The 17,374-nt window shown below is 41.8% G+C and overlaps 1 protein-coding gene across 1 annotated transcript in view; it reads right to left on the reverse strand.

Annotated features, from left to right (window-relative positions):
- DCT (dopachrome tautomerase) overlaps positions 1-17,374 on the reverse strand; it is a 37,844-nt gene that overhangs the window by 13,919 nt on the left and 6,551 nt on the right. Inside the window, exons 2-6 of the mRNA XM_040267335.1 lie at positions 14,111-14,410; positions 12,000-12,100; positions 11,705-11,871; positions 9,012-9,191; positions 7,273-7,408 (exon numbers count right to left, since the gene is read on the reverse strand). Of these exons, the coding sequence (XP_040123269.1) occupies positions 7,273-7,408; positions 9,012-9,191; positions 11,705-11,871; positions 12,000-12,100; positions 14,111-14,410 (884 nt within the window). The remainder of the gene's footprint in view (positions 1-7,272; positions 7,409-9,011; positions 9,192-11,704; positions 11,872-11,999; positions 12,101-14,110; positions 14,411-17,374) is intronic.

Raw genomic sequence — 17,374 nt, forward strand, 5'->3', positions numbered from 1 at the left:
TTTCTTGGCAAGAATACTAGAATGGGTTGCCTTTTCCTCCACCAGGGGATCTTCCCAACCTAAGGATGGAACCCGTGTCCCCTGCATTACAGGTGAATTCTTTATCACTGAGCCGCTTGGAAAGCCCACAGAGTACTATGCAGCCTTTTAAAAGAAAAGTGTTTAAAAGTAAGTAAAACAAAAAAAGAGTAAAAGTCACAGAAGTGTCTATAGTATGCTTTCATTTGGATAATGAAATATATAAAGAAATATATAATGTGCTTGTATATTTATAAATTATATCTGGAAGAATAAAGAAAAATGAGAATGGATAGCTGGGAGCTGGTATTGATAAAGGGACTTCATTTTATGCCTTTTTCATTTGAACCTGTTATGTGCATTATATGTTATAAGTTTTTTTAATTAAAAAATTTAGGAAACTATATAACATTCTGAAAATATGTGCACTATATTGGCTACTGTAAAACATATAAGAATATGAAAGGAAATAAGCAAGAATATTGAAATGTAATTATAGACACTTTAAATATTTTTGCCAATATATCTGCAATTATAAATTGTTAAAAATCATTAAACAGTTAAAAAATTTTAAATTGACATAAAACAACATTATTTTAAATTCTCAAGGTATTTGTCTAATTACAACTTTTCTTTTTAAAAAAGATAAATAAAGCAGACCCATTTTTAAGTGCTCCTGAGGGGAGAAAAGAAAGGCCCTATATACTCTTTTAAAAAATTTCAACTAACTCATAATAATTCAGAAATATTTTATACTTGCTATTGTGACCTATTAATTTTATTGCAGTTTAGAAAAATAGAGTCAGATAAGGCCTTACAGGTTTAACTTGGTGTAGTCCATTAGAGCTTCGTTTTTAGAAAGTCATTTTTGGGAATTCCCTGGTGGTCCAGTGGGGAGGACTCTGAAATTCCACTGTAGGGGGCACGAGTTGGATCTCTGGCTAGGGAACTAAGATCCCGCAAGATGCACGGCATGGCCGAAATACAACAACAACAACAAAAACTCATTTTCTCTTTTCTTGCTTTATATTCTTAAATTTCTTTCTTATCCAAATGATTGTCATTATTAAGAAATATAAATAAATAGTAAGGATTTACTCTATAGCATAGGGAACTATTTTCAACATCTTGTAATAATCTAATAACCTATATTGGAAAAAATCTTAAAAAGAATATATATATATATACTTATACACACATACTGTATTCATTTCAGGTGTAAAGTGATTCAGTTATATATATAATATACACAAAGTGAAAATGAAAGTCGCTCAGTCACGTCTGACTCTTTGCAACCCCGAGGACTATACAGTCCATGGAATTTTCCAGGCAAGAATACTGAAGTGGGCAGCCTTTCCCTTCTCCAGGGGATCTTCCCAGCCCAGAGACTGAACGCAGGTCTCCCGCATTGCAGGCAGACTCTTTACCAGCTGAGCCACAAGGAAGCCCATAGTACACACAATAATATATGTAAATAAATCAACTATAGATCAATAAAAAAAGAAATAAATATAAATGGTAACAAGGCTGCCGGTATGTCTTAATTCCATTTAGAATTTTAATGTAAAAGGTGAAGAACAGACACATGAGCCATTCAGTAAATATTAACTGTGCAACCTATTAATCTCCCCACCAAGAATTAAAACTTGCCGAATGTACCTTTTCTAAGAGGATAACATCCAAATACATTGTTAAGAATATTTTCTTTAGGAATTGGGCATTAAGTCACTAATCCTCTAACATAGTTTCTTTCATGGCAGTTAACTATTTAACTTTACAGTCTATTGGTTTCCCTCCTTTTTTTCTTTTCTAGGTTATACCCAAATTTGATATTGAAAACAGAACTATTTAGCATTCCTGTGACCTAATCTTACTTTCCATGATAAATGTGTGCATTACTTTCAATTACCTTAAAATTAGAATTTCAGAGATTGGTTCAGAGTATTTCCTGCATTTTAACATCACACCTTCTTATATTCATTTTGATCAAATACAAATGTGTGTTTCTCTTGCTTGAAGAGATTTCACAAAAAACAAATTTAATAAATGTCATATGCAATATGTTTGCATAAATTTGAAATTCCATAAGCCATAACTCTGTAAACTTAAGTGCTTTCCCCTGGCTCTCAATATTGTTGAAGCTGAATTGGCTTCAACATGAAACTCTTTGTCAATAGCCTAAAGTAATTGTGAGTTCTGGAACTGGTGCCAAAACATTACTCCTTCTGTGCCTTCAGAGAAAGGCTGTGGCTTTTTGTCTATTTATATGTACATAACTTATAACAAGGAAAACAAAATTTTATATATTAAAAGTATTAAAAGTAATGAAGACAAGGATGATAAAACATCCTGTGTCTTTGAACTAATGTAAGTCACAGAATCCCACGTCCATAAAATCATAATGTGGGCTTCCAGCTAGAACAGGAAGAGAAAGATGACTAAAGAGATATCTGTACTACACAGAAGACACTGATCCCTTCCAGCTGCGTTTGACAAACTAAAGCCTGCTGGGTAAACAGGGCTCACTATTCTTGTAAATAAAGTTTTATTAGAACACCACACTTGTAGGCAGATAGGAAATGGATGGTCTGAAAGGAAAGAACCAAATACAGCTTTTTGACATAAAAAAGACCATTTTAAGCCTACACCATTTTGCCATCTAGGCCTGGCCACAGTGTTTGCCCTTGAAGAAGCCTCAGTAATGAGGATTTTAAATGAACAAAAAAACAAATTGACTGTTACCAGACAAGAGAAGTAACAATAGCAAAGGTAACAAATCAGTTGTAAAGACTCTCCATTCTGTTTTAATATTAAAGATTAGCCTGAAGCACTTTCTTGAGCTGTTCTGAAGAATCTAACCCCTCTTCTGAAAGCCCTCAACCACTAGATGAGTGGAGCCCAGGAGATGATGATGTTAACCTTTTGTCACTTGTAACTTAAGCTGGGCCTAGATCTGATAGATAGAGTGCCTGATGAACTATGGAATGAGGTTCATGACATTGTACAGGAGACAGGGATCAAGACCATCCCCATGGAAAAGAAATGCACAAAAGCAAAATGGCTGTCTGGGGAGGGCTTACAAATACCTGTGAAAAGAAGAGAGGCGAAAAACAAAGGAGAAAAGGAAAGATATAAGCATCTGAATGCAGAGTTCCAAAGAAGAGCAAGAAGAGGTAAGAAAGCCTTCTTCAGCGATCAGTGCAAAGAGAGAGGAAAAGAACAGAATGGGAAAGACTAGAGAGCTCTTCAAGAAAATTAGAGATACCAAGGGAACATTTCATGCAAAGATGGGCTCGATAAAGGACAGAAATGGTATGGACCTAACAGAAGCAGAAAACATTAAGAAGAGGTGGCAAGAATACACAGAAGAACTGTACAAAAAAGATCTTCACGACCCAGATAATCACAATGGTGTGATCACTCATCTAGAGCCAGACATCCTGGAATGTGAAGTCAAGTGAGCCTTAGAAAGCATCACTACGAACAAAGCTAGTGGAGGTGATGGCATTCCAGTAGAGCTGTTTCAAATCCTGAAAGATGATGTTGTGAAAGTGCTGCACTTGATATGCCAGCAAATTTGGAAAACTCAGCAGTGGCCACAGGACTGGAAAAGGTCCGTTTTCATTCCAATCCCAAAGAAAGGCAATGCCAGAGAATGCTCAAACTACCGCACAATTGCACTCATCTCACACGCTAGCAAAGTAATGTTCAAAATTCCCCAAGCCAGGCTTCAGCAATACGTGAACTGTGAACTCCCTGATGTTCAAGCTGGTTTTAGAAAAGGCAGAGGAACCAGAGATCAAATTGCCAACATCCATTGGATCACAGAAAAAGCAAGAAAGTTCCAGAAAAACATCTATTTCTGCTTTATTGACTATGCCAAAGCCTTCGACTGTGTAGATCACAATCAACTGTGGAAAATTCTGAAAGAGATGGGACTACCAGACCACCTAACCTGCCTCTTGAGAAATCTGTATGCAGGTCAGGAAGCAACAGTTAGAACTGGACATGGAACAACAGACTGGTTCCAAATAGGAAAAGGAGTACGTCAAGGCTGTATATTGTCTCCCTGCTTATTTAACTTATATGCAGAGTACATCATGAGAAACGCTGGGCTGGAAGAAACACAAGCCAGAATCAAGATTGCCGGGAGAAATATCAATAACCTCAGATATGCAGATGACACCACCGTTATGGCAGAAAGTGAAGAGGAACTTAAAAGCCTCTTGATGAAAGTGAAAGTGGAGAGTGAAAAAGTTGGCTTGAAGCTCAACATTCAAAAAACGAAGATCATGGCATCTGGTCCCATCACTGCATGGCAAATAGATGAGGAAACAGTAGAAACAGTGTCAGACTTTATTTTTGGGGGCTCCAAAATCACTGCAGATGGTGACTGCAGCCATGAAATTAAAAGATGCTTACTCCTTGGAAGAAAAGTTATGACCAACCTAGATAGCATATTCAAAAGCAGAGACATTACTTTGCCAATAAATGTCTGTCTAGTCAAGGCTATGGTTTTTCCAGTAGTCATGTATGGATGTGAGAGTTGGACTGTGAAGAAGGCTGAGCGCCGAAGAATTGGTGCTTTTGAACTGTGGTGTTGGAGAAGACTCTTGAGAGTCCCTTGGACTGCAAGGAGATCCAACCAGTCCATTCTAAAGGAGATCAGCCCTGGGATTTCTTTGGAAGGAATGATGCTAAAGCTGAAACTCCAGTACTTTGGCCACCTCACGTGAAGAGTTGACTCATTGGAAAAGACTCTGATGCTGGGAGGGATTGGGGGTAGGAGGAGAAGGGGACGACAGAGGATGAGATGGCTGGATGGCATCACTGACTCAATAGACGTGAACCTGAGTGAACTCTGGGAGATGGTGATGGACAGGGAGGCCTGGTGTGCTGCGATTCATGGGGTCACAAAGAGTCGGACACGACTGAGCGACTGAACTGAACTGAAAGCTAAGTCCAACTAAAGCTTGGACTCTGTCGACCTTTGCTCCAATTCTATGCTGCATCCCTGGTGGTTCAACTGCTAAAGAATCTGCCTGCAATGCAGGAGACCTGGGTTTGATTCCTAGGTTGGTTGGGAAGATCCCTGGGGAAGGGAAAGGCTACCCATTCCAGTATTCTGGCCTGTATAGTCCATGGGGTCACAAAGAGTCAGACTTGACTGAGAGACTTTCACTTCACTTCATTTCATGCTGAATTCTCCTATGCACAAGCCCCTTCATGAATATTCATGTACCCTTAGCTTAAAACTTCCCCAATTTTGCTATTCCTCCAGGAGATGCTGCTTTGGGAAAGACCCCAAGTGTTCTCCTTACTTGCTGCAAGTTCCTTCCTTCTCCTGATTGATCTTTGACTTGGCTGTGTTTTCTGGCTAAACACCCACCAAGAGATGACCCCAGATTTGGGTAACACACTCACTGTTCATGTATTGTCTACGGCTCCTTTCATGCTACAGCAGCAAGGCTGCACACCTACAACAGAGACCATCTTGTCTGCAAAGCCTAAAACATGTGCTATCTGGTCATTGACAGAAAAATGTTGTCAAGCCCTGCAGATTTAGTCAAAATACTGCTGCTGAGTCATGTCCCACTCTCTGAGACCCCACTGAGGCGGGACTGTGGCCCACCAGGCTCCTCTGTCCATGGGATTCTCCAGGTAAGAATATTGGAATTGGTTGCCATTTCCTCCCCAGGGGATCTTCCTGATCCAGGGATCGAACCCATGTCTCCTGCATTGCAGATGGATTTTTTACTGACTGAGTCGCCAGAGAAACCCACTTAGTGGGTTTCCTCGAAATAAGGAGATAAGATTTGGCAATCCTTGAAACTTAGGACTGAAAATCAAATTACTAGCCATCCCCACTATTACCTTTGGTAGGAGTGAAAGGTTTGGGTTTAATCTTCAATTTGTCAGAGGACTGCTATTCTCATAATATTTTGGAGTACTGTATAAAGAGTACTGTAACATTTTTCCTTATCAATAAGGGTTGTTATGTACAAATTAAAAATGTATGTTTTACTAAAAATTTAGAGATATATAGTATTGATAAATAGCTAGATAGCAAAATAGGTAGACAAGAAAATATTTGGCATAGCTAATGGCTGAAATGATAGGCTGAAAGTGATGTGAGATATCAAATTAGAACCAGTGAACAAGGCAGGCATCTTACAGAAGAGCAAAGATGACAATGGAAGATTTACAGATAACCCCTCAACTTATTAGAAGTGCAGACCAATAGTCCACATTTCTGATCCTCCAATGGCAAGAACAGCAGCTCATTTTTAGCCAGTCCTTTGTGAAGGGAAGGGGGCCAGGACCAAACACGAAACAGAATTTTGGGCCTCAGGTAGGTGGGCATCATGCCAGGGTCATGGCATATGTACAGTCCTTCTAGTCCATCTGCAAGGTGGAAAACCTGGGTTCGGTCGCTGAGACCTGGGTGGCTCAGATGGTAAAGCATCTGTCTACAATAAGGGAGACCTGGGTTCTATTCCTGGGTTGGGAAGATTCCCTGGAGAAGGAAATGGCAATCCACTCCAGTACTCTTGCCTAGAAAATCCCATGTACAGAGGAGCCTGGTGCAGGCTACTGTCCATGGGGTCGGAAAGAGTTGGACACAACTGAGCGACTTCACTTTCACTTTCTAGTCCATCACTTACCTTCAACACTGCTCATTCTACCAATGAAAAATCCTTCCTCTTCATGCTCATGTTAAGTTATGATATAATTTGTAACCTTATTAGGGTTTCTCAGGTGGCGCTAGTGGTAAAGAACCAACCTGTCAATGCAGGAGATGCAAGAGATGTGGGTTTGATCTCTGGATTGGGAAAATCCCTGGAGGAGGGCATGGCAAACCACTCCAGTATTCTTGCCTGGAGAATCCCATGGACAGAGGCACCCAGCAGGCTACAGTCCACTGGGTTGCAAAGAGTTGGATACGACTAAAGCGACTTAGCACGCATGCACGAATAACCTTATTATGCTAATTTATGAATCCACTTCTGGACTGTAAATTCCCATCCAGGGTCATCCCAAAGCTAACCAACCATCTCTAAAGCACGGCTGAGGGGACTTCAAGCACTATCTAACCACCCGTATGGTGTAGATTAAAATTAATTGACTTATGCATACATCCCGTTGTTCACACAGAGAATAAAACAGACACCAAACCTTAATCTTGTTGAAAAGCAAATAAGTTCAACACATTATCTAGGACATTTTTTATCTGCTCTGAGTCTTTGAACATACCACAAAAACAGGATCATTGGCAGCAGAATGTGGCAAAGCACTTGTCCCATTCAGGAAGGAATGAACCAGGTTATGAAGACTCATCACTTGAGAGTCCAGGGTCCCATCTGCTTTGCCAAATCCTTCCAGGGCATTCCTGAGAGAAATCAGTATTTCAGCAACTAGAGTCATGAACTGACAAAGAAAGCTCCCTTTTTGTTTCCAGCCTAGGTAATAGTCTGCTAATTTCAGATTGTGTCAGGAAATAGGAGCTATGCAGGAGACATTGAGACCTGGGTTCGATTTCTAGGTCAGGAAGATCCCCCGGAGAAGGAAATGGCAACCCACTCCAGTATTACTTGCCTGGAAAATTCCATAGACAGAGGAGCCTGGTGGGCTACAGTCCATCGGGTCACAAAGAGTTGGACACAATTGAGCAACACAAGGGGCTCAGAGTTGAACAGTTACTGTAAGGTTTAGTCATGAAAACCATGAATCTATCTGCCATTCCTTTCTGGATCTTCGAAGATGCTTGTTAAAATCTTATTTATAGGGACTTTCCTGATGCTCCAGTGGCTAAGACTTCACGCTCCCAATGCAGGGGGGCCTGGGTTCGATTCCTGATCATGGAGCTAGATCCCACATGCTGAAACTAAGACCCAGTGCAACCAAATAAACAATAAACAAAATTTTTTTTAAAAATCTTACTTACAGCCACACATAGTGGTTTAGTCACTAAGTCAGGTCCGACTTTTGCGACCCCATAGACTGTAACCTGCCAGGCTCCTTCCTCCATGGGATTCTCCAGGCAAGAATACTAGAGTAGGTTGCCATTTCTGTCTCCAGGGTATCTTCCCAACCCAGGAATCAAACCCTGGTCTCCTGCCTTGAAGGCAGATTCTTTATCAACTGAGCTATAAGGGAAGCCCATAGCTATTTCTCTTAATTCTTACATAATTATTTATTTGATCTTACATAATTATTTCTCATAATTCTTACAATCTTTTTAGAGGGAGAAAATTATTAGTTGGCCTTTAAATTTCAAGTATCCTAATGTTGTTACTGCACTGTAATCTGAGTAGCATTTAGTCTGTGTGCCAGTGCTCATTCATTCAGTCGTGTCCAACTCTTTGTGACCCCACGGACTATACTCGACCAAGCTCCTCTGTCCACGGGGATTCCCCAGGCAAGAATACTGGAGTGGGTTGCCATTTCCTTCTCCAGGAAATCTCCCCAACTCAAGGACCAAACCCGAATCTCTTGTCTCTTGGGTTGGCAGGAGGATTTTTTACTCCTCTAAGATCTCAAAACCAAACATTAAGGTCTATGGCTGATATTTACTTAACGCAGTATAGAATAGGAAAGAACACAAGAAAATATTTTTTAAATACTCTATGTAATTAATGAGGTACCATGGTTCAGAAGACTGTACTTATATGTGTATAGAAATTAGAAATGCAAAAAGGTGGTTTTGAATAGCTGAGTTAGAAGATATAAAAACTAAGCTCTTGATGATAATGAGGGACAGGGAAGCCTGGCATGCTGCAGTTCATGGAGTTGAAAAGAGTCAGACACGACTAAGCAACTAAATAACAATTAATGATAGGTAACACTATGTCTTGCTATCTATCCTCTTACAAAGTGATTCCCTATTACTGAGCTTTGATGTCTCCCAACATCTAGCTCTCCTTCCCATTCATTATAACTACAAGCATGGAAATCTAAAAAGGACGGTAAAATATAGATATCAGAGCACCAACCTGAAGCTGAGGGTAGAGTTCTGGAAGAACGGAGGACTGTCAAACTTATTGAGAGACAGGCAATTTTGTATGTCTTTTAAAGTTGGCAATTTCTCACTGTTTCTTCCCATTTGGTTTCTTTTCAGCAAACCTTCATAGGTTCCATTACACAAGGTGACCCGGCGGTTGTAGTCATTCAAGCTAAAATGTGTAAGGAGGTTAGAAATAATACCTGTTAGTTCATGGATAGTATCATAACTTTGAGCCCAACAAACCAATCAAGGTCATAGTTGTGGTAAACTTTACTATAGTTACCTTACAAGGGTCAAACATATGTGGTAAAAGAACTGCTTCCAAAAGCAATTATGGATGAAGGAGTTTTGAAAACATAGATGCATGAAATATAAATCAACACATAAGTAACAAGGGAAATTACCATTCCATTGGAAAGGCAGTAAGACGGTTTACTAGGCAAAGATGGTGACTCCTATCGTATGTGCATTTGAATCTGGAGTAACCAGGGTAGACTGTATTAACACTGAGCTAAGCCAGTTTGATCTGGTAAATTCAACCATCCAGCACACATGTGCTTTCTTGGTGGCTCAGCTGGTAAAGAATCTGCCTGCAATGTGAGAGACCTGGGTTCGATCCCTGGGTTGGAAAGATCCCCTGGAGAAGGGAAAGGCCACCCACTCCAGTTCTGGCCTGGAGAATTCCATGGTCTGTATAGTCCTTGGGGTCGCAAAGAGTCAGACACAACTGAGAGACTTTGACTAAGCCAGTTTGGGAGAAGTGAAGCTAGGAAAGCATTCCAGGCAAACTGAAGACAAATGAAGGTGGTCAGAGTCAAAACAGATGATACTATATGGAGGAGAGGAATTAGGAGAAATGCCGTGTTAGAAAATGCTCTAAGGTCGGGATGGTTACTTGGCAAACATGGAGGCTGAGAAGGTGGGCCCCAACCTTTCTGGCACCAGGGACTGATTTCGGAGAAGACAACGTTTCCACAGACTGGGGTGGGGGGTGGGGGTGGGGGGATGGTTTCAGAATGATTCAAGCGCATTATATTTTTGTGCACTTTATTTCTATTATTACTACATCAACTCCAGCTCACATCATCAGGCATTAGATCCCAGAGGCTGGGGACCCCTGCCCGTATTATTATATCCCACGTGCCTGTTGTGGCCTGGAATTCCACCATCAGAGCAGTATTTCATTCAGTAGAGATTAATTTTTAAAGACGTTTCTGTGTGGATTTTAATGGATGAGGGGATCTTACTGAGTGTGTGAGAATAGAATCAGCATACACAGGAAGATGAAATAGGCTGGTGCCTAAAAGCTAGGCAGAAACAGACTCTAAAAGCTGCCTTTCCCAGAGCATTCCAGTGAGACGGCCTGTGAAATTAAGGGTGTCAGGGTCAGGTAAGTTTAAGCCCCTCTTGAAAAATAAGAATATGGTTACTTAAAGGCTCTGAGACATTCTAAAACTTCTAAAGACATTTTAAGTTCAGAATTCTCTAAATTAATCTGATCAGAGAAATCTCTTTTCACATACCACCGACGTATACCCAGGACACTATGAGAAATGGAGCTTTCTGGAATGACTCACAGTCACATACACAGCACTTACTACATCCCCAGGGACACTGTCTGAAAGGCTGTAGGAAAAGCTCAGGATGGAGAAGATGGGGTCCCTGTGAGCTGGATCCCCGAAAACCCGCGCATGCCCAGCCTGGGGTGTGGACGGCACACCCCATGGAGCAGTCCAAAGACATAGGGCAAGAGCGTGAGCACAGCAGGTTGTGGAGGAAACGAACACATAGAGAGACAGAAGAGCTGCCTGGGGAATCTGTTCCTGAGATGTGTGTTCAGAAAGAGACATATTCAAGGAATCACTGAGGACAGAATTCTTCATGAGCTACTGGCTGCTTATGTGTATTTGAGTATTGTACTTTTTTAATAACCAGCATTTGTTGGTATAACTTATGGTAGGAAAAAAGTTCCTACAGCAGCTGCACATGACCCAATTTTAGTACTTTAGAGATCTGTCTTCCTACCCCATTTTCTGTTCTCAATTCCCCAGAACCCTATGGTCCAGCCATACCAGACAGCTTCTAGAGGCTTTTCTAGCTTCATACATAATGTTCCCCCAACCGAGTACACACCACCCTCCCCCACCTGTGGCTGAGAGGTTTGTGCCTCCTTGAAGTCTCAGGATAATCATCTCTACCTTCTAAAGATTTTCCCTGATTTTCTTCTTGGCTTTGCACACACACCTATTAAAATAACTTCTCACGTTTTACTGTAATTTGTTTACCAGCCATCTACCTTTGTAAGTATAAAATGATCTTCCAAAGGAACGCTGTATTTTATTCATCCATGTATTCCCAGCACTATTAAACTGCTTAGAATATGATCGGAGCTCAAGGCATGGCTGAATATAGGAAGTACTTCTCATTTTAAAACAGTGGATCTCAAAGCGATGGGGCATACTCAGTTTTATAAGTGTGATTTCCATACTTCTATTTTTTTTTTTTTTACTAAAGGACTCAGGATTTTTAAAAAATCCTACCTCCTGCAGGAAAATAACTTTCAGAAACATGCAAACAGAATTCAACACACATTAGAAACAGAATTGTAAAGTGACTGTCCATCTCTCAGACATGAGGAAATATGGTCTCTCGGATTTCCACAGCAGGTACCCATGTCATTACCTATCACAGACAATCTCCCAGCTGGAGAATCGGGAGTTCTGACTAATCAGAGTCGGATCGTCTTGCCTTGCTGCCCCAAGCAGCTGGTCTGTGCACACATCACACTCGTTCCTGCCAGTGGCAAAGTTCCAGTAGGGCAAAGCGAAGGACTCATTGCCAGTAAGGCGCTAAAAGCAAAGGGCATGATCAGATGTTCAATTCATGTCATCAGAAACAACAAGAAAATGAAGGAAGCAAAGACTTAGACGGGTCTTGCCCCAATACATAGCAAAACTAAAAGAAACTTTTGACCAACCTGGAGATCCCTTTCCAGCCATAACAAGTGGTACCGGTGCCAGGTAAGAAAGGCAGGTCCTTGGTGTGAGAAATCTATAGCCTTGTATGGGCGCCCTGGTCCTAAAACAATTGGGAAACATGTTAGAGGTCACAGAATAGAATTTTTTAACGTGAACCTTACCTGGGATGTGCTGGAGAGCCAGTAAGTCCATGACGTTTTAGTTGGAAAACAATTTTTTAATTAATTAATTTTTATTGAAGCAATAGCTGATTTATAATGTTTCAGGGAAAGCAAAGTGATTCAGTTTGCTGAATGTGTGTGTGTGTGTGCGTGTGCATGTGTGCACATGCATGCACACGTTCAGTCATATTCGACTCTTTGGGACCCCATGGACTGCAGCCCGCCAGGCTCCTCTGTCCATGGGATTCTCCAGGCAAGCAGACTGGAGTGGGTTACCATTTCCTTCTCCAGGGGGTCTTCCTGACTCAGGGAATGCACCTATGTCTCTTACACTGGCAGATTCTTTACCACTGCACCACCTGGGAAGCACATATATATATTTTTCTTCTTTCTCATTGTGGTTTATTATAAGATACTGAATATAGTTCCCTGGGCTATATAATAGGATCTTATTGTTTATCTATTAATATTTTACATACAGTAGTGTGTGTCTGTTAATTCCAAATTCCTAATTTATCTCCCCACCCACCTTTCCTCTTCAACCATAAGGGAAAACAGCTGTTTTTGTCATTTATCCCTCTGAAAACAACAGCCACAACAAAACAATCTCAGAGGCAAATAGCACTTTCAGGATAAATTTCCTTCATCTCTCGAAAGTCTGATGGTCAGCAGAGATTCGGAGAAACTCAGGTTATCTTAAGAGCTCCTGTTATAAATTTAATTTAGAAGCGGTGCTTCAGGAAGATAAAATAAGAGTATCCCAAAGAACAGATCATTAAGATCTAAATGAAATATATTTTTTAAAGACTTTTTCTAACCTATTCCTTACAAATGCCTGCATTTATAGGGAGGGATTAATGAATAACAAAGCAACTTCAACTACACTTAGTCTGAATTCAGCATTTGGAACCAAAAGGAACTTTCACGGGTTTTGCCTCAGCCATCAATCAGTTACAACTATTAGCTGACAAGCATGGTTGCCGAGACCAGAAGAGAGGAAAAATACATTCAAACCAATTTGGCTGGCCTCTGGAACTGCCAATTTTAGTGAAAAGCTTTGGGCGATTTAATGACCTCCTGACTGCCTTTCCAATCCTTCTTCTCCATCTCATAACAGCTTTTGATGGTTATGTAGAAACTTGAGCTAACTTTAGCTCTTTTTCAAAGTCCCCATAATAACTTCAGAGAGATGAACAGACATGAATATAAATTTAATTCCTAGATGCGACCAGAAACTATAGTTTTCTTTTCCTCTTGAGAGACTACCCTCTCATAAAGCAAAAATTCTTCAGAGTGATGACAGGAAAACTATAAAGGTTTATAGCCAGAAGAGCCTCCGTATCTGTCGATACAGAAAGACAGATGCTTACCTGTGAGGCAAGTTTTAAAAAGACCCCACACTGAAGGGAAAAACTGCTGTCGCTGCTGTTGGCTAGGCAGCCCTTTGTAAATGTTTGAATGCAGAACAAAGTTTAAAGTTCTCAAAACAAAATGAGGAGGGGGAATGAGCAGTAAACACAGGGCTGTGCTGTGCTCATCTGACTCTTTGTGACGCTATGGACTGTAACCCCCCAGGCTCCCTTGTCCATGGAATTCTCCAGGCAAGCATACTGGAGTGGGTTGCCATCCTCTCCCCAGGGGATCTTCCCAACCCAGGGATGGAACCCAAGTCTTCTGCATTACAAGCGGATTCTTTATTGCTGAGCCATCAGGGAAGCCCAAACACAAGGACAGATTCCAAATGAGAATCTTACTATTCAAAGTGAGCTCTCTGTCTTCACTCACCCTAACCCCAACGAGGAGCCTCAAAAGTGAGGATAATTACGAATAGAGCACGATTTCAGAACGCCTGAGTCTCCTGTGGCTCCCGCGTTGGCAGGCAGATTCCTTACCACTGAACCACCTAGGACGCGCCTAGTATTCCTTAAGGTAAAGGGGGGAAAGCTCACCTAATAATGTATCTCTGACGGAATAGTAATGGAGCCACACAAAGAAATCGTAAATGCTGCAGTTGGCGATCTGTGGTTGGGTCCCATTGGGCCCCAGGAGGCCCAGCCAGTGTTGCGTGGTGATCACGTAGTCGGGGTGCGGAGTGTACTTTGCGAGGTCTAAGGCGCCCAGGAATTGCGCCCTCTCTTGAGGGGTCAAGGAATGGACATCTCGCCGGACAACCAATGGTTTCTTCTGATCGCATTTGGGGCCGGTCCAGCCAAACCTGCAGTCTCCACAGTTATAGCCGGCGAAGTTTCCTAGTGCATTTGAGAAATTAAGGGAAAGATGGAAGAAGAAGTAAGCTTATGTAGCTTGGAAGAAATATCTGGAGTAGAACAGAAGAGGTCAGTTGCCTTTCCTTGCGCTCTGCTTGAAATGTTTGTCTCTCCAAGGGGACTGAACACCAGAGAGTTTCTAGAAATATTCCCAGCAAAGAAACAGGACATGAAAAGAATTCCATGGTGTTATGAGCTGAATTGAATCCCCACCAAATTCATATGCTGAAGTCCTAACCCCTAGCACTTTGGTGGCAATTTTTGGAGATAGGGTCTTTTTAAAAAGTAAGTTAAAATGAAGACCCTGTGGTGGGGCAGGGAAGGGGTTGTGGTTGATCCAACATGACTGGTGTCCTCATAAGAGAAGGAAATTTGGACACAGAGAAGGGTGTCAGGACACAGCAAGCCAAGAAGAGAGACCTCAAGACGCACACCCTGCTGACACCTTGATCTGGGCTGTCAGGCCTCCAGAACGGTGAGAGAATGAGCTTCTGTGTGCCACCCAGTCTACGATCCTTTGTTATGGAAGCCCTGGGAGACTAAGACAAGTACTGCCATCCGTTCCACTCATGGATCACGTCAGGTGTCCCTTCCCGGGGCGGAGCTGCGACCTCAAATGTCATCACTGCTGGGCCCCTCTGCCCTGAAGCACATGCAGAAGGTTATCGATCTACAGAAGGAAGAAAATATACACCAAGCTAAAGGGGGAATGAAAATAAATAAACTGATTTCCAGGAATTTAGGTGAAATCCCACATTTAAAAAGCTGGTTTATGTTACAAAGGAGACAGAATTAAGACAAAATCAATGGAGGCTGGCAGGTCATAAAGGTGAATTAGTGGCTCTAGTGTCAGAAAGTGCAAATCACTGCAGGGTTGCCCATCTCTGCACAAACTGCTCCTCCATTTCATCATCCCAGGGACCAAGTACTAGTCATACCAAGCTCCGGGCCTCTTTTTGTTTAGCGTCTAAAATTGAAATTATTTTAGCGTGACTTTTCCCTGTTTAGCCTTGATTATTGCATTTGGGCTTCCCTGGTGGCTCAGACAGTAAACAATCTGCCTGCAATGCCGGAAACCACAGTTCAATCCCTGGGTCGGGAAGATTCCCTGGAGAAGGGAATGGCTACCCACTCCAATATTCTTGCCTGGAGAATCCCCATGGACAGAGGAGCCTGGTGGGCTACAGTCCATGGGGTCACAAAGAGTCAGACATGACTAAGTAACTACACTTTGACTTTCACTTTCATTGCATTTGGTATGACCAGCACCTCATTCCATAGGTAGTGATCAGTTAGAGAGTAAACACTTAAATATTGTTTGTGTGTTGAAACAAAAGAGAGCAATAACTTATCTCCTAGGGGTTGTGGGAAACATTTAATGTATCACCTCCCTGTCTTCTCCTCCTCGTCTTGCTCCCAGATCTTTTTACTTGCTCTTCCTTCTGTTTTGAACACTTTTCCCTCACAGTCTTCCTACCTTCCTCTTCACCTGGTTTAACTATTCCTCCTTTAAGCTGCACAATGAGCTCTCTACAAGGACATCCCTGATCCCACACATCAGGGTCAGATGACCCCCCAGCTGTACTCCCATGACACCTCCTACTTCTTTTTTCATTGAATTAATTGTGGCGATTGTAGACATCTACTGGCTCAGCTACAGGCACCTAGAAGGCAATTATCCTGCTGCCTAGGCCTATGCGGGCCTTGGACGAATGAATCTTCTTTTAATGAATGAAAGGAGCAAAAAGCCAAATCATCACAATGGATGCTTTAAATATTTTACAATTTTATTTGCCACTTATATGTCAATAAAGTTGAAATTTAAAAATTTTAAATTAAAAAAAAAAGGATATAAAAAGCATGTAGCAGATGGATTCAATGATTCTCAATTTTCTTCTTCCTTTCTCTCCCTGTCCTTGTGAATCAGAAGGAAAAGCAGGCCCTGCAAGTGATTTTGATAAATTGCAAGTACCAAAATAGATGTAAGTAAAACATACTATGACCATGGTAAAGAGAGGGTTAGGGCCCAGAACCCTCCTTGCTATGCAGGGGACACAAGTCCAATCCCTATCTGGGGAACTAGAATCCCACATGCCAAGGAGCAACTAAGCCCGTGTAGCATAACTGCTGCTGCTAAGTCACTTCAGTCGTGTCCAACTCTGTGCGACCCCATAGACAGCAGCCCACCAGGCTCCCCCGTCCCTGGGATTCTCCAGACAAGAACACTGGAGTGGATTGCCATTTCCTTCTCCAATGCATGAAAGTGAGAAGTGAAAGTGAAGTTGCTCAGTCGTGTCCGACTCTTCGTGACCCCATGGACTACAGCCTACCAGGCTCCTCTGTCCATGGGATTTTCCAGGCAAGAGTACTGGAGTGGGGTGCCATTGCCTTCTCCGGTAGCATAACTAGAGAGTCCGCGCTGCCACAAAGAAAGATCCCACATGACACAGTGAAGAGTCACAACTAAGACCCAACGCAGCCAAATAAATAAATAAAAATATAAAAAAGAGGGTTATTTGGATCTCTAAAGGAAAAGAAATTTTTTCAACAGCGTGAAAACAAAATGAGCATGTGTCCTGTATAAAAAAAATACTGTCTGCTATTTTTCGATGGTTAAAAGAAATGTCCTTAAAAATATCATAAGTAGGAAGAATTTGAGGGGGGGTAGTCCGATGCTCTTTGTAATATACAAAATATTTTACCTACCCTTGTGTGCGTGTGTGCTGAGTCGCTTCAGTCATGTCCTACTCTTTGCGACTCTATGGACTGTAGCCCACCAGGCTCCTCTGTCCATGGGATTCTTCAGGCAAGAATACTGCAGTGGGTTGCTATGCCCTCCTCCAGGGGATCTTCCCAAGCCAGGGATAGAACCCACAGTTCTTATGTTTCCTGCATTGGCAGGTGGGTCCTTTAACACTGGCGCCACCCGGGAAGCCCCTTACCTAC

The sequence above is a fragment of the Oryx dammah genome, unplaced genomic scaffold (assembly GCF_014754425.2).
Source record: "Oryx dammah isolate SB20612 unplaced genomic scaffold, SCBI_Odam_1.1 HiC_scaffold_24, whole genome shotgun sequence".
Classification (NCBI taxonomy): domain Eukaryota; kingdom Metazoa; phylum Chordata; class Mammalia; order Artiodactyla; family Bovidae; genus Oryx; species Oryx dammah.